Consider the following 26,862-nt stretch of genomic DNA (forward strand, 5'->3'; position numbering starts at 1 on the left):
CGGGGTACACCCTGGACAAGTCGCCAGGTCATCACAGGGCTGAACACATAGACACAGACAACCATTCACACTCACATTCACACCTACGGTCAATTTAGAGTCACCAGTTAACCTAACCTGCATGTCTTTGGACTGTGGGGGAAACCGGAGCACCCGGAGGAAACCCACGCGGACACGGGGAGAACATGCAAACTCCACACAGAAAGGCCCTCGCCGGCCCCGGGGCTCGAACCCAGGACCTTCTTGCTGTGAGGCGACAGCGCTAACCACTACACCACCGTGCCGCCCGGGGGACATGAACTTATTCACCTAAAACCATTTCTTTTTTTACCATCAGGTCACAAAACATGTAATCTTTAATGAATGATATGTTAAAAGATAACTTTAATTTTCTGAGATGTAATAAAAACATTTATGTGCCCAACTCAAGCCTATGAGTTCCAAAATGATGTCTGTTACATTACTTCTGTTACGATTGTCCATCTCGCGTCTGTTACAAATTAATTACAATCTAGCTATATACCATGTTAATCTTATTGAAAGAATGTGTATGTTTATTCTACTACACATGTTTATTAATTATATTTGCTAAAACATCACCTTCCTATGTTTCAAAAAGTAATTCTACATTGTTAAAATTGAGAATATATATGTCCACAACACTTCTGTTACGTTCTGACTTTGGCATATAAATATGTTTTTATTACATCTCAGAAAATTAAAGTTATCTTTTAACATATCATTCATTAAAGATTACATGTTTTGTGACCTGATGGTAAAAAAAAGAAATGGTTTTAGGTGAATTTTTAAAAATAAGTTCATGTCCCCATTTCAGTACCCATAAGCGTGGAATCACTCATATATGTGTATGTGTGTGCGCACATAAAATATAAATTTTTTTCAATGAATGATTCTAGTGTTTTATTGACAAATACCCCACTCATATTTTTCATACAAACTACATCCGGGACATCGAGAACGGCAACCATCATATATTTCTCAATATGTCACTCATGAGGATATCAGTGATTTTGATAAATTTGGGTACTTTTTGTTTGTGAATGTGTCTATATAATAAAAAGAAAATCACACGTTGACTTGAAGATATGAAGTTTATCTTCTCGTGTTGAAAAACTCCCATTTTTCATATGAAATAGATTGCCGATCTGAATGACACATTTTACTCCAATGACATCACTCCCAGTGTTTTCCCACTGACTGGATGCGTGCTGTCAAAATGGCAAACCGGTTCAAAATTAAAATTCTTTTGATTTAACTTGTGTATTAAAATTTTTTTTTGGGTGGCTCTTCTCGTGTTGAAAAATATCACTTGTTCTCTTTGCTCACTTGCAATGTATTCATTCACCACTTAAAGATAAATTTCATATCTTCGTGCCACCGTGTAACATCCTCTGTGTGTGCGTGCATGTGTGTACGTGCTCCCATGATAACCATCTAGTTTTGTAAAGTGTCTGTTTCCTGCAAGTTAAAAGGGTGTTGGCTGTTTAATAGAACATGCATGTCATGCCACCTGCTGAAGTAACTCATTCAGACCAACTGATTTCATTGATCAGGTTTTTCCTGATCTATTTCTTTTGCCTCAGAATGGTATTGCCAGTAAAAAGCATGATCCAATTTGGTCACTTGTGAATTTCACTCGACAATCAGTTCTCCCTGATATATAGGGAGGTTGAAGGCTAACAAATGCTTCCTGAGACACGTGAAGCCAGCCACACGTTGCGCCACAGGCCATCAGAAAACATTTGGAGAAAAGCACTATGTACCCTCTTCCACATACAGTAACAGATTAAAAAATAGTTTGGACACATTTGACTATTTTCTACGTTGTAGAACAATACCAAAGACATCAAAACTATGAAATAACATATGGAACAAATATGGAATTATGTGGTTAAAAACTTGTTTTGTATTTTAGATTCTTCAAAGTAGCCACCGTTTACCTTGATGACATTTTGCACACTATTGGCATTATCTTAACCAGCTTTATGAGGGAGTCACCTGGAATGCTTTTCGGTTAACAGGCGTGCCTCGCCAAAAGTTAATTAGTGCAATTTCTTGCCTTCTTAATGCATTTGAGATCTCATCTCATTATCTCTAGCCGCTTTATCCTTCTACAGGGTCGCAGGCAAGCTGGAGCCTTTCCCAGCTGACTATGGACGGGAGGCGGGGTACACCCTGGACAAGTCGCCAGGTCATCACAGGGCTGACACATAGACACAGACAACCATTCACACTCACATTCACACCTACGGTCAATTTAGAGTCACCAGTTAACCTAACCTGCATGTCTTTGGACTGTGGGGGAAACCGGAGCACCCGGAGGAAACCCACGCGGACACGGGGAGAACATGCAAACTCCGCACAGAAAGGCCCTCGCCGGCCCCGGGGCTCGAACCCAGGACCTTCTTGCTGTGAGGCGACAGCGCTAACCACTACACCACCGTGCTGCCCGCATTTGAGATCAAATAGTAAATAATAAAAATACAGTAAATAACCCTATTCCACAACTGTAGTAATCCGTATTATGTCAGGAACTGCTCAATTAAGTAAAGAGAAACGACATCCATCATTACTTTAAGACATAGTGTCTTTTAATTAAGAAAAATAAAGAAAAAATGTTGAATTAGAAGGTGTGTCCAAACGTTTGACTGGTACTATACATGAGCTCACAGATGCCCGTGATTGACCGGGGAGAGCGAGTATATCGTCCCTCCTACCCAGGTAACATGGCCAATTTTGCCAACTTGTGATCTCCCATTGATAGGACAAATACTATTCTATTGTGTCACTCTGAAACTGTTTACCCACTAGTCAACTTCTCAGTGAAAAGAAACCTTTCAGCGAAATGTAAGAGTGTGAGAACCTGAGACTCAACATTAGAGTAAGTATATGAGCTGAACAGGTTAAGCATGATTTAATTTTTTTTCCCCTGTTTATTTATTTTTAACCCTACAGCACCTGTGTGGTTCTAAGGCTTAAATGTTAATTAAATGTTACTTAAATGTTTCTTCCCGCAGTTGAGTCTAATTAATTGCGGAGAGCTTTTTGAAAATGTTTTCTGGAAAAAAATGCATTCTGGAAGCACTCTTACATCCCTTTATGCTTGGAAACTGGCTAACTCTACCAACAGCAGTAAACAGCTATAATGAGCTGGGTCGTTTTTATTATTGCTCTTAAATAGACCTTTTTTTTTCATTATGAAATGTGGCTTTATGGATTCATTCAGGTCCCCCAACCTATAATTGCCAACATGTTGGTGTGTTAACAAGAACCACAGGAGAGTCTGTAAGGTGCACACTGTGAACACTTCACAATAGCTCTTTATGGTGTGTGTGTGTGTGTGTGTGTGTGTGTGTGGATGGGTTTGTCAGAAGCGATCTTGGCACGCAGGTTGTTAAATTGGAAGGCTGCTCACACACTTGTCCTGACATTTAGAAGTTTCTCAGTGACTGTGACATATAAAACTCTCATTTAAGGCCAGTGGGGTATTTCCTCACCCTGTAATAATGTTGCTCTGATTCCCCTCCTTATGCTCTCTTTTTTTTTTTTTGCCATGGGAAAACTGGTTCTGTGGTTCTCTCCTGGGAGCAGTCTGTTAGAGGATAAATCTTTCTACTTTAGGGCTTGGGAATGGACTTGGTAGTTTTCAAAACAAGTAGGTAGGCTTGGGTAGTGCCCAGATTTTGCTAAGCCTAAAACAAATAGGCTATGTGACAGTGTGCGGTAAATGGCTTTGAATTCTGTGTTCACTATGCGAGTCCTCATCAACACTGTCAGATTAAAGGCGGGGTTCCATAAGGCAGTGCTGGAAGCTGTAAAATATAAAATACTAAAAAAAAAAAGTTGAAAAGAGCTGTAATATTAGTAAAGACCTACTGAAAAATTTGGGCAAAGTTAGTGTGCTAGCTTCTACAAGGTGCCATGACATAGTATAAATTCACATTTTGACAAATTGAACGCTGCTAAAAATATCATCTTAGCAAGTTAGAATATCTTGAATATGATCGAGCATTGGGCGGCACGGTGGTGTAGTGGTTAGCGCTGTCGCCTCACAGCAAGAGGGTCCAGGTTCGAGCCCCGTGGCCAGCGAGGGCCTTTCTGTGTGGAGTTTGCATGTTCTCCCCGTGGGTTTCCTCCGGGTGCTCCGGTTTCCCCCACAGTCCAAAGACATGCAGGTTAGGTTAACTGGTGACTCTAAATTGACCGTAGGTGTGAATGTGAGCGTGAATGGTTGTCTGTGTCTATGTGTCAGCCTTGTGATGACCTGGCGACTTGTCCAGGGTGTACCCCGCCTTTCGCCCGTAGTCAGCTGGGATAGGCTCCAGCTTGCCTGCGACCCTGTAGAACAGGATAAAGCAGCTAGAGATAATGAGATGAGATGATCGAGCATTTCCTATTAGAAGAATACAAGACACCAACCCTGAGATAATTAAAACTAGTTCTGGATTGTAACCAACTTATTCCAAGATGTCTTGTCAAGTAAAATTATCTGTCCATGCAGCAAGATAATTTTGCTAGTATGAAATAATTTTCTCCTCAAATTCAGTTTTCAATTTTTTTGCAGTGAAGGTCAAGTATAAATTGGTGTTTGAATAAGAATTTAAAAAATTACTCACTCAAACTAGTTGATTAGGGTGATTATAGTATATTTGAGTCACATAAAAAGAAAAGTACACAAAGGTACACCATTTATGCACTATTTAGTGTGTGTGTGTGTGTGTGTGTGTGTGTGTGTGTGTGTGTGTGTTGTTTTGACCGTGCTGACCATCTGGAGAATCAGGGCAACAATTAACAAGTGGTTGTCACATGCTAATGAGGTCCCCATGTGCCAGGTTTTGAGTTGCGAGTCATAACTATTTGAGAGCAAATGTTTTCCTGTTAAAGCAGCTGAGTGATGAGGCTAGTCTGTCTCACTTCCTGTCTTCCCCTCTCTCACTGGAGATTGTTTATGTCTTCCAGATTACTTCTCTGCTTTACTGGGCAGAAAGTCTGGTTTCCCAAGCACTATCTGACCTTTTATTTTGAGCTCCTGGTTCCTCCCTACTTCATCATGACTTTGCTTTTCATTTTTAGAGCTTTATTTTTCTGTGATTCTCTGGCTTTATGCTAAAAGGAACACTCCAGTTTTTCTTTTCTTTTTTTAAACCTAATCTATGAGACCTATCTACTGTATAGCGAATGGTTGATTGCCACAGACAAGAATTTCCCTATGTTAACAAAAGAATGAAATAGATGTTTATTTAAAATTCACTTATAATGGCGGTCTAAGGGCACTTATTGGATTCCAATTGGTTTTATAAAACACTTGGATAGATTTCAGTCTGTTAAGCTCTCTTTCTCCGAAATGCATCTTTTTCAGAAATGGGACTGTCTTCTGTAATATATGGTATACATGCTGGTTACTAACCTGTGTTAGGCTTTTGGTGCATTGATGCCACAAAACCTCTGGCAAAGTGTAAAGAGCTGGAATTATTTTTTACTGCATTGCACCAGTGATGAAAAGTTGCATAAAACCGCTTTGTAGGACTTTGTCTGGTCTGTCTCAATACTTTTATTGTTTGAGTGCAAAGGTTATAATTATGCTCTCATATCATCTGTTTTTTTAAAATGTTTTATCAACAAAAATCAACCATCAACTACAACACAAAATTGTAGCTATTATAATATGTTATGTGATTAGCAGGACCGCGAGTTGGCCTAGTGGTTGGCGTGTCCGCCTCTTGATCGGGAGATCACAAGTTCTACTCACGGTCGGGTCATACCAAAGACCATCATTAAAATGGTACCTACTGCCATCTGGCAAGGCATGCTGCAATACAGATGCGAGTGGGGAGTCAAACTCTCGCGGTTACCAGAGGACTATCCCCCACTGTAACCCTAGCTATGTAATAGGCAAGAGGCTGAGGGCTACGGAAACGGGGATTGGCGCTGCCCTAAGCACCACATGGCGTCGGAAGGACTTTGATTTGATTTTGATGATATTAGCAATGTATTGATAATAGCAACTACTCAGCCACTCTCATGCATTACTTGTATCAGATTTACCATTTTTCTAGTTCCCTATTAATATCAGTTAATGATTTCAGAATCCATTACATGCTCAACACAAATATGAGGTTAAATATTCCCAACGAGTGGGTGTTATATGCTGTTGTATAACGAATCACTGTTCTAGTGATGCGTTTTAATTCTTTCCAACTGAAAAGTTCATCCAGTCAGTTCGTCTGTGTGCAGTAGTTGGTTGGAGTGGTTTGCATTTCATAATCAGGCGGTTCGCAGTATGAACTTTTTTTTAACACCTTTCCTTTTTGTTGCACTTTAGTGATGGTCTTTAAGGCTACGTTTACATTAGACCGTATCTGTCTCGTTTTCTTCGCGGATGCACTGTCCGTTTACATTAAACCGCCTGGAAACGCCGGGAAACGGGAATCCGCCAGCGTCCACGTATTCAATCCAGATCGTGTCAGCTCCGGTGCTGTGTAAACATTCAGAATATGCGGATACGCTGTGCTGAGCTCTAGCTGGCGTCTCATTGGACAACGTCACTGTGACATCCACCTTCCTGATTCGCTGGCGTTGGTCATGTGACGCGACTGCTGAAAAACGGCGCGGACTTCCGCCTTGTATCACCTTTCATTAAAGAGTATAAAAGTATGAAAATACTGCAAATGCTGATGCAAATACTGCCCATTGTGTAGTTATGATTGTCTTTAGGCTTGCCATCCTTCCACTTGCAAGTGGTAAGTGATATGCGCTGGGATCACACACACAGCGGCTCAGTCCCGAATCACAGCTTGTTCACTTCACTCGCGCGCTCTGTGAGCTGCGCAAGGCCGGAGTGCGCACCCTCCAGAGGGCACTCGCTGTTCAGGGCGGAGTGATTTGGAGCGCAGGATGCCTGCGGAGCCGAGCGTATCCGTGTATTGGTATTGCTGTGTGCACGCAAATCGTGTATTGGTGTTGCTGTGTGCATACTAATCGTTTTAAAAACGTTAATCTGATGATCCGCTGATACGGTCTAATGTAAACATGGGCTAAGTGACACTGATACTCTGAGTAAATTCAGAGAAAATGTTCTAACTTTTAAATCAGTTAGTTCTCCTTTTTTATGTCATATTAAAAACATGTAGTCTTAGGTTAACATACTGTTATCGATCTAAAATGTCTGAATAGGAAACTAAAATTACACACTGCATCCAGCCAAAACAAACCTCTATTATCAGGTGGCCACATTGTGCCACATTGAACAGAAGCCATGACAAAGGTAGTCCAGACAAAAGCACTAAAATATAGTACAGATGTCAGTGTTTAGATATTTTTTGTTTTTGTTTTAAGTTATCAGGATATACAGTACTATGCAAAAGTCTTAGGCACTCTGGTTTTTGTTTTTTTCATACAAACTTTGTTATAGATTTCTATTTTATGACTTCTACATTAGGGAGGCACGGTGGTGTAGTGGTTAGCACTGTCGTCTCACAGCAAGAAGGTCCTGGGATTGAGCCCAGTGGCCAACGAGGGCCTTTCTGTGTCGAGTTTGCATGTTCAATGGGTGCTCCGGTTTCCCCCACAGTCTAAAGACATGCAGGTTAGGTTAATTGGTGGCTCTAAATTGACTGTAGGTGTGAATGTGAGTGTGAATGGTTGTTTATCTCTATGCGTCAGCCCTGCGATGACCTGGCGACTTGTCCAGGGTGTACCCCAGGGGTCTTCAATCCTATCCACAAAGGGCCAGTGTGGCTGCAGGCTTTCATTCCAACCAAGCAGGAGCTACACCTGATTTCACTTGTTTAATCATTTCACCCTCGTCTCCAGTCAACAATCAAGTGAGCCTCCAATTTGGCTGTAATGAAAGCCTGCAGCTACACCGGCCCTTTGCGGATAGGATTGAAGACCCCTGGTGTACCCCGCCTCTCGCCCATAGTCAGCTGAGAGGCTCCAGCTTGCCTGCGACCCTGTACAGGATAAACGGTTACAGATAATGGATGGATGGACTTCTACATTATTGAGTCAGTACAAAAACATTTGAGTTCCAAAGGTTTGTTCTCCAGCACAAAATTAAATCTGAGCAACATATTACATAAGAAACCACATTTCAGGTTAAAAAAGGAAACATAATGAAGGCTACTGGGTTTTGGCGCAAAATTAAGAAGCGAGTGTGACAGTCAAAGTGTCCAGAAGAACTGTGGCTGGTTCTGTAAGATGCTCAGTAAAATCTACAGCTCATTTCCGCACTCGTACCTGGGACTACTATTTAAAAAATTTTTTAAAGCAAAGGGTCGTCTCACACCAAATATTGACTTTGCTTCATTTATTATTGCTTACTGCTCTTGATAGTATTTTTTTAAGCCATTTTTGGTCTACAGCATTTCTTTACATGCGCCGGAGACTTTTGCACAGTACTGTATTTATAGCAAAGTCCTTGTAAAATCACTTCACTATCATATTTTTTTTTATGTGAAATGATGACCATTAGCGCGCTAATATTAAAAGCCCATGTGATGTATTCATGTTCCTTCCAGCTGTCAACTTGTCAAAACCAGTAAACACACAAATTTTAAAGTCAATTTTTTTTTAGTTAATAAGATTACATAATAAAAACAAATAAGGATATTAAACCTATTTCTACTCATTTTTAACCAATTTCAAGTTTTACATTTTCTTAATTTATTGGCAGATAATTTTGCTTCTTTTTATATAAATGCTTAAAATATTAAACATTATTTGCCAATAGAACAAGACTATTAGAATGCAAGATCAATTTGACTACATTCAAGATCTTTTCACTTGCTAAGATGTTGGGTTTTTTTTCAGCACATCTTTAAACAAAGTATTTGATATTGAACAATGGTAATATTTCTTTGAAAATATTCTGATCACTGGACAGAAATCCTAAATATTTATTCATAGATTTGATTAATTTGGGGGACCCTGAGCTGTTAGACCCTGTATAAGTCCAGCCCCGACTGCACCAAAGGTTCCATATACGGTATAAGTGAATTATGAGAAAATAGGTTTTCTGCCCCCCCCCCCACCCCCCCCATTGAGAGAATCTAGATTATTGTCCACGGTGCACAATTACACATGCACCAGAAGAATACGTTGAGTAAGTTGAAAATGACTGGTGTAATTGTATAATATGACTGGGTGTTTGAAAACAGGATGTATCAGGAGCTTGTTCTGATTTTGTAACATGAGTGCAGCAATCACACCTCATGTTAGACGTGCTGTATCTGTGATGATGATGAAGTGTGCTTCTGCGGGGTGTGCGTGTGTGCTTTTATGGTTTGGCTAAGAAAACTGGCATTTTCATGCTTAAAGCTGAACCTACGACAATTAGTAATGACACCTCATAAGACTCAAACATGTACAATCATGCATACACACGCATACAGCCTATTTTTGTGTCTCTATGTACTGATGAGATGTGAGGGCGTACTCATTGCAGCTAAGCTAATCAGAGTGACACATTCATGCTTGTATTTGAATCTATAATGGCATCTTGTACGCGCGTGCACACAAACAATTCATTAGCAGGATTGACGCATAGGCACTGAAAGAACAGTATTCATGAGAACTGGTTTAAGCCAACATCACAACTTTAAAGTTTTACTTGTATATTACCATGGGTGGGTAGCAACATGCTGTATTTTCTTGTTGACGTTTTACTTAATTAACCTTTTCTTTAAATTAGTGAATTGTACTGTTTGAAGAGTATGTTTAATGGGCTTACTTGACATTCTCCCTTGAGACTTTTACTTCATTTAATACATCTAAGCTATGTTCCTCCATCAAGTTCTTTCTTCTGTTTGCTTTAATAGATGTTTTTCACTGAAGAGCCTTTTATTTATTTTAGTTCTCAGTCTCCTGTCATATCGTCACATCTCAGTTTATTGAGAACAAGGTCATGCATTAGTCTACCAGTCAAACATTTGCCAATCAGTTGCATTGAGGTTGACGGCAGCTGAAATGGAGGAGTTGATGCAGGATTTCAGTGACTCAGTAGAGGCGAACTGTCCCTGACTGCAAACCGAAAAAGCATTTTCCCTCTCTAGACTTTGCAAAAATAATGTCTATTATATGCTGCATAGTTTGAGCCCTTAAAAAAGAAAGCTTTCAATAACATGTCAAACTTGAGATATCATACAGGTGTCTGTATTGGGGCTAAACACTAACATTAGCGACGTCTCCTAGCAAGTAAATGGTTTCTGACAGAAACAGGACAGGAAAAGGAGTATTTCAGTATGAGCCGAGGTGTCCCTGACCTGCATGCTAAAAAAGCATTTTCCCCTCCAGTTTGTCCAAAATAATATAATGTATACGCTACTCAGTTTGAGCCCGGAAAATATTTCTGCTTTCAAGAACACTTAAAACTGGAGAAAATGTGCATGTGATAATGCTAAGTGCTAACATTTAACCCTGTGACCTAGCTAGTAAGCAGATTCTTTCACAGGTGAGACACTTAAATTTTTAGACTTGGACAACCTTTGTCATTCAGTATGCAACAAGTGTACACCGAACGAAATTTCATTGCAATTTGGCTCAGCACAGAAATAAATATGAAGTGTATTAAATTAAATTATGCAGCAGCAAAAATATTATAAAGTGCAATGGTATAAAGTGACCTGTGGAATTGGGAATGTTCAAGTTATAAATAGAAGTTTAGAGTTTGGGTTTGGAGTTCAGCAGTCTGGTGGTCCTGCACCTAATGCTGCGGAACCTCTTTGCAGAGGCCAGAAGGGAGAACAGTCTATTGAGGTATTTCACTCACGTGACTAAGTCATGTGATGCTGCCATTTTGGACGGCACGGCTCGAATCAGTTTGAATGCGAGAAAGGCGACAAACGAAAAACATAAAAGAAAAAGGAGCGAGATGCAGAAAACACCTTCACTATCCAGCGACGTAGGGCATTTACAGGGCGAGCAGAGGGAGAGGTATTTGCAAAAATTGAGGTTAGCAGGCTTAGAGAACGACGTTTACCTGCTTCCACCAGGACTGTTCACTGACAGCTAAGATTTGTTCACATTTTCATTTACTTTCGGTCCTCAGGATAAACAAAATGTTATTAAATGTCATTGAAATAACTTCTTAGTCTGTTGAGACATGGCCCGTTATAAGTTTTTCCTTTACTGTATTTACTAGTTTACTGAGCGCGCTCCGGGGCTGGCCGGCGCTAGCTAGCGCTCCGGGGCTGGCCGGCGCTAGCTAGCGCTCCGGGGCTGGCCGGCGCTAGCTAGCGCTCCGGGGCTGGCCGGCGCTAGCTAGCGCTCCGGGGCTGGCCGGCGCTAGCTAGCGCTCCGGGGCTGGCCGGCGCTAGCTAGCGCTCCGGGGCTGGCCGGCGCTAGCTAGCGCTCCGGGGCTGGCCGGCGCTAGCTAGCGCTCCGGGGCTGGCCGGCGCTAGCTAGCGCTCCGGGGCTAGCTGGCTCAGTAAACTAGTAAATACAGTAAAGGAAAAACTTGAGACTGAAAGGTTTTAACAGTCATCCAAATGACTGAACGTAAACGTTGCTACAGCAACATACTAGGTACTATGATGTTGACATTAGCTAGCTTGCCGTCCAAAATGGCGGACACCGGGACGTCACGTGACCCTGTGACGTCAGGTAAAATACCTCAATAGTGAGTGTGTGAGGGGTCACTGATGTTTCTGGCTCAAGACATGCAACGCCTTGGTGCAATGTCCTGAATGGAGGGAAGAGAAGTCCCAATGATGTATATTTTGTGAGGTTTGGATATAGATTTAGTCTTGGGTCCTGTTTTTATTCGTTTGGTTGAATTAAAATGGGGAAAAAACCAGCCGCAAATTGAACAGATAAACACTTAGGTGGTTTCATGCTAGTTTGTATGCTAGTTCTAGCTGTCTAGCATTGTTAGTTTACACAGATAGTGCAAAATGTGTGAGGCTTTTTCTGGAAGGATCTCATCTCATTATCTCTAGCCGCTTTATCCTTCTACAGGGTTGCAGGCAAGCTGGAGCCTATCCCAGCTGACTACGGGTGAAAGGTGGGGTACACCCTGGACAAGTCACCAGGTCATCACAGGGCTGACACATAGACAGCCATTCACACTCACATTCACACCTACGGTCAATTTAGAGCAGGGGTGGGCAATTATTTTTTCCATGGGGCCACATGAGAAACAGAATTTTGTGGAGGGCCGGACCAAAAGGCTGAACTAAATTATGCATAATATTAATTGTATTTCTTTATATAAAGCAATAAATATCATTGTTTTTACAAGCTGCTAAGACTGGTAAGAGTATGGAAAAAACGAGGTTGCCTTACAAAAAATGTCATTTATTCAATCAAATTTCCCCAAACAATGGTTAACAAAATGTGAACGTTTGTACCTTTTTTTTTCAGTCACATTCACCCCAAAACACAATAAAGACATCACAATATTGTCCTACTCCAAATATCAAACAAGATACATCATATTATGATGCCCACATTTGTAGTCTAATCACCTCATTTGGTGTTTTTTATTTGTTCAGTGAGAGAAATCTAGTCTCTGTCGGTCTTTAACGAGTGCATCAAAGTCAGGTTGAATGCCTGAGGTGGAGATGCGAAGCACAGCTGACAGATGATCATCAGTCCATTCGGTGTAGAAATCAGATCTACAGATTGGCTCGGGCTCCGGCGCTTGCTGGTGACATCACACTATGTGATTGGCTGGACCGTTTGAAGGATGACGTACAAGTTTGTGGTTGGTCTGGACAAATTACGGAAGTAGTTATCGCGGGATTAGGTTTCGTGGGATTTCGTGTCATGTTCATGTCGCGCGCATTGCGTTTTTGTCGAACACAACTTCAAAATAAAAGCAATGCATATTCAGTCCATGCATGAGGTAAAATTAGAAAATACGTTTATTTTGTAATTTCTAATTAACCTTACGCGGGCCGGTCAGAATGAACCAAAGGGCCGGATGCGGCCCGCGGGCCGGAAAATGCCCAGGTCTGATTTAGAGTCACCAGTTAACCTAACCTGCATGTCTTTGGACTGTGGGGGAAACCGGAGCACCCGGAGGAAACCCACGCGGACACGGGGAGAACATGCAAACTCCGCACAGAAAGGCCCTCGCTGGCCACGGGGCTCGAACCCGGACCTTCTTGCTGTGAGGCGACAGCGCTAACCACTACACCACCGTGCTGCCCCTTCTGGAAGGATGGAACTTTTTTTAATCAGAAAAAGAGCACTACATTTAGGAAAGTTTGCAAATAATATCAACAATGGGACTCTTTTATCAAGTTGGATATTCTCCTTCTGCAACTACACACTGCTGCACTCTGGACTTCCACTGATTAAAGCAGTGCAGTAGGTCTTCTTCAGTTAGTTGTCTCAGAAGTTCTGTCATTTTCTTCTTCACTTCTCAAACAGGCTCGAAATGGGTCTCCTTGAGTGCAGATTTAATTTTAGGGAAGGGGGGAAGAGCGCTGATTGTACTGGCGTGTTGTTTCTTCACTTTCACCGAAAATTTCTAATTGATGCATTGCTCAATTTTTGAACTGACCATTTTTACGTCTACTTGAAGTGATGCATACTTCCATACTGTCACTTTTATAAACAGCTTTTAGGGGATGTTTATGCTTGCCTATCGGTTAATGTTTATCATATGGTTTTCCGAGTTTCAATATTTAATAGCCACACCTCATATACTGTCAAGTATAAATGTATTATGTATCGTGTGTTTACAGCATTCAGCAGACAACTCTCTTCAGAGAAACTTCTTCTAGAAGTGCTGTATAATCTTTCTCAAAAACATCCTCATACTAATTCACTAGGGAATAACAGGATCATCAAGAAAACGCAAGGCATAAAACTAATCATTCAGTTATAACAAAAGAAATGCCGCTGTATAAAGGGAGGACAGGTCGGTCTGTCTGTGTATAGCAATAAGCTGTAAACAAATACCTCAGCTGATGGAAGATTTAGTATGCACTTATTATACAGTTCCAGTCAAAAGTTTAAACACGCCTATTTAGTTGAAGATACATTCAAAGTTCTTAAAATTTTCTGGATTGACTGACTTTCATGTGATGATTAACAGTAATGATGGATGTCGTTTCTCTTTTAGTTGAGCAGTTCCTGACATAATATGGATTACTATAGTTGTGGAATGACACCACGAGTTGGCCTACTGGTTAGTGTGTCCGCCTCTCGATCGGGAGATCGCGAGTTCTACTCACGGTCGGGTCATACCAAAGACCATCATAAAAATAGTACCTACTGCCATCTGGCAAGGCATGCTGCAATATAGATGCAAGTGGGAGTCAAACTCTCGTGGTTACCAGAGGACTAGCCCCCCACTGTAACCCTAGCTATGTAATAGGCGAGAGGTCGAGGGCTACAGAAACGGAGATTGGCGCCGCCCTATGCGCTATATCGTGTGGGAAGGACTTTGATTGATAGTTGTGGAATAGGGCTATTTACTGTATTTTTTTTAATTTACTGTTTGATCTCATACATTAAGAAGGCCAGAAATTGCACTAATTAACTTTTGACGAGACACACCTGCTAACCAAAAAGCATTCCAGGTGACTACCTCATGAAGTTGGTTAAGATAATGACAATAGTGTGCAAAGCGTCAAAGTAAACAGTGGCTACTTTGAAGAATCTCAAATATGGAACAAGTTTTTAACCATATAATTCCATTAATTTTTTTCGTGATGTGGTTTTCATCAAATCCTGCGCTCTGATTGGCTGGTGAGCGGGTCCGTATCCTACCGTACGGACCCCGGTTACGGACCTCTGGAACTCGCTCGTTCGGAACTCGCTCGTTCACAACAACAAACATGGTAGCATTTTTTGTCAACCTTTTTTTTATAAGATTTATTTATAAGATTATCAAAAATCTTCTAAATTTTTGCCAACATTTCTCAGGAAAATAGCATTAATTTTACATCATGGATAGCGATAATGACAGTCTTCACAGTGAAAGCGAGTTTTACTACCCTGAGGAAGAAGAAATAAAATAAAACATTTCAGGAAACAGTTAAAAACCTCTAACTTGCTAACGCCGAGCAAAAACATGGCTGAATCCTGAATGACTCAATTTTGTATAAATAGGGGACGACATAGGTGGCAAAATGTAGGTTTTTTTTGTTTGTTTGTTTTTTCCTGCCATGGAAGTGCACTTGGATACCGAGGAGGAAGCAATTTGCATTACAGCCGTGAATGAGGATTCAAAATGGCGGCTTGGCTCGGTTTTTCCTTTCGGGCGCTCTTGTTTTCTGTTAGAATTTGGTAAAGAAAAAAATAAATATATTATTTACCAGCTTAAGATCGGTCCGTATGGTGAAATACCGCGATCTCGGCCTTGAATACTGACCTCGGCCCAGAGGGCCTCGCTCAGTACTTTCAAGACCTCAGTCACGCTATTTCACCATACGGCCCTCCCAGCTGGTAAATAATATATATACCTGTTCCATATGCTTTGATGCATTCAGCATTGTTTTTAGAATGTAAAAAATAATAAAAACAAAGAAAAAACATTGAATTAGAAGGTGTGTCGAAACTTTTGACTGCACACTTTAATAATATTAAATATTTTTATTGGCGTAGAAGTCAGTTAAAATAACTTCCATTTCTGTCTTTCAGCCTTTACCCTAATCATTCATTTTGTGCTTCCAGCTGTCTGTGCACTTGAACTTTTTATGGAGTTTTGTGGGTGTCACTATTTGCAAATGAGCCATGCCAGGAATGTTCTTTGCACTTTACGGGTGATCAACATATGCGAGTGATGAAGAAAATCAGCATTTCTGAAACTTGTAAATCTAATGGAAAATTTTAGTTTGCTTTTACTCACGCAAACATTTACACACAACTTTGAAAATGAGGCCCTTTGAATGTGACAGCATGTTTGTTTAATCAGGAAATTTGAATGTTAGCATGACTATGTGGATCAGAGGACACGGGTATGAAGTCTAGCCAGCAGTGTATACAGTACGTGGCCATAGGAGCAGTACATGTGTTTTTATTTAATTTTCATTGTGGGGGTAAAAGATCACTTGGCAAATATTTTGATCTTCACTTTTGTCTGACAAAATAAATGTGCACCTGCTGTATGTATATTAACCCTTTCACGACAGCAGACCACTACTCTGATCTCATTATAGTAGGGGAAACTCCTTCTGGAAAAAGTTACGCAGTAGTGAAAGGGTTAATGTGCGAGTTTAAATGATAGTTTTTCTGTATTCATATTGACTAAATGGTTTTGAAGTCACTACTTGTTCAGTAGAGCAAATCTGATATCTTGAACAGAGAGATCATTTATTATATTTTGTACATGAGTAGTATGCATGAGTCAGAGTGAGATTTTTGGCCCCTTTTGCGTTCTATCACATTCAGGTGGTGACACACAAGTTTGGCTTTGTGCATGACGACAAACTCCCTGTGCAATTATAAAAACAGAAATGGAGAAGGTGAAACAATGAGTCACACAAACACAAATATGTGGACTGGGAAAAGAAGCAGCTGGGATCATCCATGGATAACGTGTATACACGGGGTGTTGGAGCTGTCTCAGGGAGAGCACAAAGATGTACAGTACATCTGTGTCCCCTTTAAACACACATGCACACAGCATGAACGGTTTCGGGTCTTACAGATGGGAAAGTGAGCCATCAAACTGATAAAACAATGAAATGTCGCTTTCCTCCCTGACTATTTTCTTCTTTCTCCTCTAATGGTTTCTTTGAGTCTCTTGCTGTCTGCCATCCTCAAGACCTTTTCCACAGGGGCTTACTCGATGTGGACATGCCAGCAGAAAACCACTCTGATAAGCACTTAACTCTGTCTCTCTCTCTGTGTTCGCTGTAGCTCAGACAGAAAGCTCAATGTCGTCTCGGTTTTTTTCACTTTATCTCTGAGGTTTGTTCAATGTAAACCCTGTACCCCACCACTTCATTTTTCTAAACAGCAACAACAACAAAAAATCACATTGAGAAGTCAGCTGTCACAGTATAGAGTTGCAACTTTTATCCAACACCGTGCTCCCAGTGCATTTAGCTGAATCCCAGTGATCTTTACCCTGACTGCAGGTAAATTGCAGTTGTAATGAAAATATTGGCAAGCTTGCTTATTTCCCTAAACAACCGAAAGTCACAGTTGAAACAACATGTACCCCATGAGCCTTATAGGCCAAGTTTACATTAGACCGTATCTGTCTCGTTTTCTTCGCGGATGCACTGTCCGTTTACATTAAAACGCCGGGAAACGGGAATCCGCCAGGGTCCACGTATTCAATCCAGATCGTGTCTGGTCCGGTGCTGTGTAAACATTGAGAATACGCGGATACGCTGTGCTGAGCTCTAGCTGGCGTCGTCACTGGACAACGTCACTGTGACATCCACCTTCCTGATTCGCTGGCGTTGGTCATGTGACGCAACTGCTGAAAAACGGCACGGACTTCCGCCTTGTATCACCTTTCATTAAAGAGTATAAAAGTATGAAAATACTGCAAATACTGATGCAAATACTGCCTATTGTGTAGTTATGATTGTCTTTAGGCTTGCCATCCTTCCACTTGCAAGTGGTAAGTGACGCGCATGCCCAATATGCACTGGGATCACACACACAGCGGCTCAGTCCCGAATCACTGCTCGTGCGCTTCACTCGCGCGCTCTGTGAGCTGCACAGGGCCGGAGTGCGCACCCTCCAGAGGGCACTCACTGTTCAGGGCGGAGTGATTTGGAGCGCAGGATGCCTGCGGAGCCGAGCGTATCCGTGTATTGGCGTTGCTGTGTGCACGCTAATCGTTTTAAAAACGTTAATCTGATGATCCGCTGATACGGTCTAATGTAAACCCCACCTTAAGCAGAAGGGGTGGAACTAAGCCACTCTGTTTACGCAGACTGCAGCTAATGCTGCATTTTGATCTCAATACTGGGAAACAGGCTCTAGTATAATTTTTCACATCAGTGCATCTGAGCTACAAAGTGGAAAAAACATGGCCATCTACATGAAAGCATGTGTTTTGTTAGCAACAAGCTAAGCAAACTAACATTAGCGGTAATGAGTTTATGATATATTTACTTTCTTAAAACAACGAACTGTATGATCAGTGTAATAGATCTAAAAAAAAAAAATTACTATAAAAGATGTATTTACTGTTGACGACGTGAGCAGCCATGTTGACATGACTCAGAGTCGAGAACACCTTCCCAATTTTTGAGTAGGAATTCTGAATTGAAGGGGTATTTTCTTTGGTTTGTCATAGTCAGAGGTCAGAAAGCCTGAAGTCAAATGCAACATAATTTCCAGGCTGAGAAAATGTAAACCGAAGCCTTAAATGAAGAAACGAGAGAGGGCTAGTGCAAGGCAATGCTAAGAGAAACATTTTTATGAAGGTATATTTTGAAAAATGAAGATGCTTTTGAGATTTAGAAACAGTCAAAATTATAAACTGCACTTTTAAATTGCAAGTGCAGTGACCTTCAAGATGATTGGTTCATTTTGTATAACAAAATAAGAGAGACCTTTTAAAATACAGTATTTTCCAGAGACAATATTAATGTTATGATTAGTTGGGAGTAATGAAGTCAGTTAAGTGTTAAAAAGTACAGGTCCTTGTAGATCTGAAACAAAAGGTGATTTTATTTCCTGTCATTCCTCCATTTCTTATTAGATTTTTTTCCCCACACCTATGAGCACACACAGATTTATTTTATTTGCAACTTGTATAATACTGTTACTAAATAACACTATATCTACCTAAACCCAAATTACTTTTTTAACTTTATTTTTTTCTTATTTTATATAAAAGTTGCATTTTGTCTTCTTTTCGAGGGGTAGATGCTCCCAAAATTATTATTATTATTATTATTATTATTATTATTATTATATTTATTTTTTGGTGGACATTCAATTCCCAGAAAAAGCTAAACATTATATAATCATATAAACAATGGGGGGGCCGCGGCACGGTGCTGTAGTGGTTAGCGCTGTCGCCTCACAGCAAGAAGGTCCGGGTTCGAGCCCCGTGGCCGGCGAGGGCCTTTTTGTGCGGAGTTTGCATGTTGTCCGCGTGGGTTTCCTTCGGGTGCTCCGGTTTCCCCCACAGTCCAAAGACATGCAGGTTAGGTTAACTGGTGACTCTAAATTGACCGTAGGTGTGAATGTGAGTGTGAATGGTTGTCTGTGTCTATGTGTCAGCCCTGTGATGACCTGGCGACTTGTCCAGGGTGTACCCTGCCTTTCGCCTGTAGTCAGCTGGGATAGGCTCCAGCTTGCCTGCGACCCTGTAGAACAGGATAAAGCGGCTAGAGATGATGAGATGAGATAAACAATGGGCTGCAATCAGGAAAAACCTATTACTATTGTGTCTAATTACTGTACATATTGATTGTGTGTGTGTGTGTGTGTGAGAGAGAGAGAGAGAGAGAGAGAGAGAGAGATAGATAGATAACATATTACATTCACTGGTCACTTTCTTAGCAACACCTGGGCAGTAATTTTGACCATGGAATGGTTGTTGGAGCCAGAGTATCTCAGAAACTGATCTCCTCCTGGGATTTTCATACACAACTGTCTATAGACCTTATACGGAGTTGTGCGAAAAGCAAAATGCATTCAGTGAGTGGCAGTTTTGCAAGCAGACGCACCATGTTGATGAAAGAGGTCCGAGTAGAATAGCCAGACTGGTTTAAGTTCACAGGAATTGAACAGTAACTCAAATAACCACTCTTTACATCCACGGTGAGTAGAAAAGCATCTCAGAAGAATCTTGATTTGGATCATGGGCTACAACAACAGCAGAAGACCACACCACATTCCACTCTTGTCAGCCAAGAACAGGAATCTGGAAAGGCTCATCAGAACTGGACAGATGAAGATGGGGGGGGGAAGGAGCAGGCAATGTTTTTCCAACCTTCAGCTGTCTAGTTTCAGAGAGTCTGTGCCAACTATAACCTCAGATTCTTGTTCAGTTCATGTTGCCATAAACATTAACTGTATCGACATGATTTTCTATGTTGTGCGGATTGGTGTTTCTCATAAAGTGGCCACTGAAATATATATTTTATACAACTGGGTCACTGGGACATTCATTGTTAAAGGGGTACCAAATATAATATATACAGTTTGCTGTGACAAAGTAACGTATTCTTAAGTATTCTATCAAATTTATATACTAGAAAACAACGAAATATCTTGGTAATTGTAAATATAATAGTCGGTACGCTAAACGGCACAAGAGTCGCCATTTTTAAAAGACCGTGACGTCAGCCCTACCCACTGCACTAGGAGAGAAGCGTGTAATCATGGCGTCGGGCGCATCAAGTGAAAGCGACAGCTCTGTCGAATCATACGAAGAGATCCCGCAAGACACACTGCAAGCAGGCTATGGCTTAGAAGGGTACCAGTTTGAACCTAGGAGAGGTACTCTCGACTCCGGTGATGACGAAAGAAGAGAAGAAAGCTCGAACTCGCTTGGTGTTTTTCAGCGGAAACGAGTGAAAAGACACGTCTGGAGGATCGTTATGCTTTCCATCGGTCCTGTTATTACACCCGAAAGCAACACACTGTGGCATCGTGTAGCCGATCACTTACAATTCATCCTACTTTCCGATTCACACGTGCTATTCCCAACCTCAATGAGCCAACACAACTGGGCACATACATACGTCATGAGTGTTACGCAGAGAAAATGAACGTGCATTCTGATTGGATAAAATTAATATCATGGCGGGCTGTTCAAACTGCGGAAATAGTTTGCTCGAGCTACTTTCAAAACACTATAACTTTCCAACCTTAGAACAAAAAACTTTTGTAAGTCTTGAATAAGGTTCGTTAATGTGTGTTTTATTGTTATATTTACTCTATATATTGCCCTCTGTTCCCCTTTAAGTATTGAAGATGAACATTTAATGTTATTTCCATAACGTGTATGGTGCTGGAAGCAATTGTGTAAAAATATATACTCTGAAGAAAGAAAAAAAATTGTAATGCACTTTGAAGCTCAGGAATGTGTCAACCCAACCACAGTACAATCCAATTACAGCTTGGTGTAACACCTTAGCGTTGGCGAGACAGGAACAAGAGGAGGTCATGAGCCATCGAACAGCTTCTTGTGTATGTGTGTTGATTTCAGGTGTAAAAACAGTTGTGCTTACTTATGTTAACTGTAGTGTGTGTGTGTGTGTGTGTGTGTGTATGCTCAGACGTCTCTCTTTATAGTTTGTGTGTGTGGGGGGGGAACCACAAGTGTTTTGTGGGGAAAAAGCAAAAGTTAAAACATTTCATAAAAATGCCACTTCTCACGTCTCTCTTCCCACCTCTTATCCTGCTGCTGCAGTGCTAATCACCATTGTCACCTTCTCTCCTTTACTTTATCCCTCGCTCAATCCATCTTTAGCTGTCTGTCCCGAGGTGGAATTAAAATGACCCCTCGCTCAGGGAACTTGCTGCAAAGCCATGTACTTTATTTCATCCCCATTGCTCTAACGGCAACACGCACGTGCACACACACACACACACACGTGTGCGCACACACACACACACACACACACACACACACACACACACACACACACACACACACACACACACACACACAATGTCTTCTTGCATGTGTATATATCTGTGATACTTGTTTGTGAATCTGAACCTTGTTCTCATGTCCAGCACAAAGACACATGTTCACAGCAGGTGGTGTCTGTTTACACGCAGTAGGCACTGGGGTTACAGTACCCATTTCCTTCTTACTCTCCTGAACTCATAGTATCTGCAGTCAAAAAGTAACATTACTTACCTTTTAAAGGAGTTATTACATTTACATTACAGGCATTTAGCAGATGCTCTTCTCCAGAGCGACGTACAACATACCCGGAGCAGCCTGGGGAGCATTTGGGGGTTAGATGCCTTGCTCAAGAAGAAGAAGAAACATTTATTTGTCACATGCACACTTCAAGCACAGTGAAATTCATCCTCTGCATTTAACCCATCTGAAGCAGTGAACGCGTGCACACACACCCAGAGCAGTGGGCAGCCACATTAGAGCGCTGCCCACTCAGCTTCCCACTTCCATCACACTGCCCACAAGGGCACCTCAGCCCAAGGCTGCCCCATGTTAACCTAACTGCATGTCTTTGGACTGTGGGGGAAACCGGAGCACCCGGAGGAAACCCACGCAGACACGGGGAGAACATGCAAACGCCACACAGAAAGGCCCTCGCCAGCCGCTGGGTTCGAACCCGGAACCTTCTTGCTGTGAGGCGACCGTGCTAACCACTACACCACCGTGCCGTTTAAGGGCACTTAAACTATTCCTGCTGGTCCAGGGACTCAAACCAGCAACCTTTTGGTCCCAAAGCTGCTTCTCTAATCATTAGGCCATGGCTTCCCACTATGTATATACAAGTACTAGTTTTAGATCAAACAACATATTAGCTTGTTAACTCTAACACTGACTATACAGTTTGCTGTACTGAGGAGGTAAATATTCATCACTCAGAAGAGTTAGCTAGCTAGCTTTTCTTACAAAAGACGGACATGGAGGCATCCGTGTTTTTTTTTTTTTTTTCCCCGAATTTGTTGTTCGAACACACGGAGATCAAAAACGTCATAACTCGGAGGTAAGTCAAGTACAGCAATAAAAGACTTGTGAAGGAAAATGTATACCTCCTCTTGCATTACTTGTTGCTTCTGATGATACACTTATGATGTAGATAGACGTTAAAGGATTTGACTTTTGATGATGGAAGTTGTTTTGCAGGTTTTTAGTAGTTTCAAAATGGTATCTCTCACATATCGTCACATAATAGTTTGGCTCTCAGACTAGTGGAAACACGGGTCACTTGTTCAAATGGTCCGCTGGTTCCCTGAGCCTGTCAGTCTGGGTCACAGTCTTGTCTTGGGCTTCCCCAGCCAACCTCTTTTTGTTCTGAGATTTAGATTTGGACTTGACCATTTTGGACCTGGGCCTTGACTCAGATTCTAAGCCTCTGATTTGGATCAGAGGCTATAAACTATTTGTGCTTTTGGATCTCAGTAAACTCATAGCCACACTGTTGATAGTTCCATCACACTTGTAAGGTGGTATAATTACATTACTTTTAGCAGATGCCTTTAGAGTGATGTACAACATGCCCAGAACAGCTTGGGGAGCAGTTGCAGGTTAGGTGCCTTGCTCAAGAGCACTTCAGCCATTCCTGCTGGTCCCAGGAATTGAACTGGTGACCTTTTGGTCCTAGAGCTGTTTCTCTAACCATTAGACCATGGCTTCCTCCTCATTTGTCTCATCACTACACTTGAATCTTAGGGCGGTGTGTTGGTGTTGATACTGTCTCCTCACAGCAAGAAGGTTCTGGGCCTTTGTGTGGAGTTTGCATGTTCTACCCATGTCTGCGTGGGTTTCCTGAGGGTGCTCCGGTTTCCCCCACATTTCAAAGACATGCAGTTAGGGTAGCATGGGGCAGCCATGGGCTGAAGTGCCCTTGAGCAAGGCACCTAACCCCCAGCTGGTCCCTGGGCACTGTGGCATAGCTGTCCACCACTCGTGTGTGTGTGTGTGTGTGTGTGTGTGTGTGTGTGTGTGTGTGTCCACTGCTTCAGATGGATTAAATGCAGAGAGGAATTTCACTGTGCTTGAGTGTGCATAAAGGCCAAAGGCTGCTGCTTCTTCTTCTTCTTCTACTCTTCAGTTTGTTCTGATCTGATGGAACCTACACAAGGCAATTTTAAATGAAAACACCCACAGTAGCCATTTGGAGGACTATTAAAAAAAAAAAACTGTCAAGCCTTTACCTCAAAACTCATTTGTCGAGGAAACAACTGGCGATATCCTTTTTATCCTGTTACTGAAATGGCCACAGCAGCTGGTGAACTCGCCTATAAATATGGATCAAGTACAAAACATGCATTTTATATTATAACAATACGTTGCAGCAACAACTTTTAGGTTTCCTTTTTATGATCATTATTGTGACTTATAAGCCACCTGGTAGTTTTTTTTTTTTTAAATCAGTATCTTGGGCAAGATGTATCTTGTACCCTTGTTTTTGCTTGCGTGTGTAAATGAAACTGGTAATGCCACGGGGAAGATTCAGCTGTATAATCCATCTGTTCGTAGCTTACATTTTTGTTGTTGTTGAAATTGCCTTACGTTTTGAATCATCTTGTTGCAGGTTACATTTACATTTAAATTTTTTATTCATTGTGCAGTTGTGAAATTTATTATATTTTTGTAGGTAAATTGTAAACTAAAAGAACATATTTCTTTTGACTTTGCTGCGTAGTCCATCTGTTTCTGGCTTAAAAATGGCAGTTACTTTTCTCCCATGTCTCTTTTGTTTATTTTGGTGCAGAGGGAGTTACAAAGGAATAAAGTGTCTGCTTCATTACTGTGAGAATGTAAGAGTTTCAGCATCTTCCACTTTACTTGAGGGCCCATTTCTGGCAGTTGTAAGAGAAACTTTCTCTTGTAGTAAACTGCACTTCCTCAAAATTGAGAAGCAGCAGACAGAATCATAAAACTTGTATAACCTTCTGATGTTTACTTTCATTATTATTTAAGAATACTTCGTGTGTGTGTGTGTCTACAGGCTCTTCATACTACGATAACGTGCGGCCGCTGGCGTACCCAGACTCGGATGCAGTGCTCATTTGTTTTGACATCAGTCGGCCTGAGACTCTTGACAGCATTCCAAAGAAGGTCTGAAACTTCTCCAGACTTCCGCTCTCTTTCTCTCATCCTTTCCTTAAGCATAATACTAATTCAGAAGCATGGAGAAATCACACATATAGAGATCTTGCAGTCACGTGACCGGAAAGTACACAGCCGCCATTTTGTCGGTAAAAAACACCGCTGAATATTGCTGCACTCGTGTACAAAATGGATCAATTTCAACCGACGGACTACACGGCTCATTTTTCTAATGAACAGATAACTAGATATATGTCTAAAATAAACGACCTACAGATTAGTGACCCTTATGGCTTACCGGACGTAGTTTTCACGACCGTGTCAGTGGATATGGAACTGCCAGAGGTGGAATACCCAGACGTGTATAATTACCTCATTAACTTTCCCTCGCTGTTCAATGGTGAAGCACTGTGTGCTTATAAATCTCTGGACAGTTATCTTTACAGAAATTCAGGATTTGTCAGCCCCCCTCAGATGTGGCATCTTGTAAACAAGAAAATAACAATCCTCATTGGATGGGTAAGTCACTTAAGTATTACTGGTACTGATGCTAGATATATCAGTAGTATCTAGTATAGCACTGATCAGCCGATTATAGAATAGAATAAGGTAATTCCAGCTGTAATTCCAAATCGTCTGTCTTGTTTACCATGGATCTGGCGTTGGAGAGATAGAGGCTTGGCAGTGGAGATTTGAGTGGCTGTTTTCTGAGCTTAGTCAACAGGCCGGCTCTGCCTGCAGCCTCGCTTTTGCTTCCTCTCCCGGCGCCACCTCCTTCACCTGCCAGACCCGATAACAATCCACGGAGACCCCGCTGGTCTCGCTATCTCGTCCGGAATGTTGTGCATGCGATGGAAATCGCTACAAACCGTCATTTTCTGCTGGAAACCAATGTCCAGTAAGTCCATACGGTTGTAGTGTATATTGAAGTCCGGTACAGACGAACAACACGCAAAAATACACACAAAAAACATAAACGTGCACAGGTAGGGAGAGCTTGTAGCCGCAGCCGTTGTAGTAGAATTGTATATAGTAGGGTTTTCCAGAAGAAAATGTAGAAGCAGAAGTAGAACCAGAATGAAGTAGAAGGCGGAAATATGGCGTTTGACCGACAAGATGGCGTCTGTTACAATCTGGATCGGCTGTGACGTCACATGCAAGATCTCTATACACACTGACATTTCCTGCATTAATGAACTCAAATTGGCATTAATAAAGTATAAATAATTTTACAAAGTGTATCAACTGACATTTGTTTAGATCTTAGTGACAGATATCAGCACTGAATTCATGAATAAAAATAAGTCCATATAAACCAGCACTAATTAAATAATAGCACATTCCTTAACTCTGGTCTCCACATGTAAATATTGGAATGCACTTCAACCTCAGTTCTGAATTTTGTCAACGAACAGTCAAAAACATGTTTGTCATTGTCAGCTTATTGACTGTTTGACTTATTTGGTTCATTCATTCATTCATTCATTCATTCATTTTCTATACTGCTTTTCCATTATGGGTCATGGGTGAGCTAGAGCTAATCCAAGCTGACATCGGGTGAGAGGTCGGGTCCACCCTGGACAGGTCACCAGTCTGTCACAGGGCTAACACAGAGTGACCGAGCCATTCACACTCATATTCATACCTATGGGCCATTGAAGGTAACCAGTTAACCTAATCTGCATATCTTTGGACTGTGGGAGGAAACCCATGCAGGCACAAGGAGAACATGCAAACTCCATACAGAAAGGCCCCAGTCAACCAGCAGGATTGAACCCAGAACCTTCTTGCTGTGAGGTGACGGTGCCAACCACTGCACCATCATGCCACCCTTGTTGTTTAAAAAAACCCAAAAACCTAGGAATGTAATGATGTATCGTGCGACGATAAATCAGAATACAAATTTGTGACTATTCAAATTGCTGAAATTAAAAATGAATTTATTTATTTTCAGGCTGTATAATCTTAGTTTTTCCAAGTGGTAATTATGTGGCTTAGACAGCAGAAGGCACAATAATGTAAAATAGCAGGAATACATGTGACTTCACCCTAGGTGGAGGTATCGCAGCGTTAATGCTGGGAAAATACAAACAAAAAATAGAATTAATTGGGAACGAGCTGTTTTGCGATTGACTGTACAAATAAATTTAACAAGAAATCAGAGCTCTCTTTTTACAGACTGGTGAAAGCTAAAGAAAAGAAAA

At 41.4% G+C, this 26,862-nt stretch overlaps 1 protein-coding gene across 1 annotated transcript in view; it reads left to right on the forward strand.

Moving 5' to 3' along the window:
* rnd2 (Rho family GTPase 2) overlaps positions 1 to 26,862 on the forward strand; it is a 46,587-nt gene that overhangs the window by 6,799 nt on the left and 12,926 nt on the right. The window contains exon 3 of the mRNA XM_060901887.1: positions 24,558 to 24,667. Coding sequence (XP_060757870.1) covers positions 24,558 to 24,667 — 110 coding nt within the window. The remainder of the gene's footprint in view (positions 1 to 24,557; positions 24,668 to 26,862) is intronic.

The sequence above is a fragment of the Neoarius graeffei genome, chromosome 20, assembly GCF_027579695.1.
Source record: "Neoarius graeffei isolate fNeoGra1 chromosome 20, fNeoGra1.pri, whole genome shotgun sequence".
NCBI classification, from domain to species: Eukaryota; Metazoa; Chordata; class Actinopteri; order Siluriformes; family Ariidae; genus Neoarius; species Neoarius graeffei.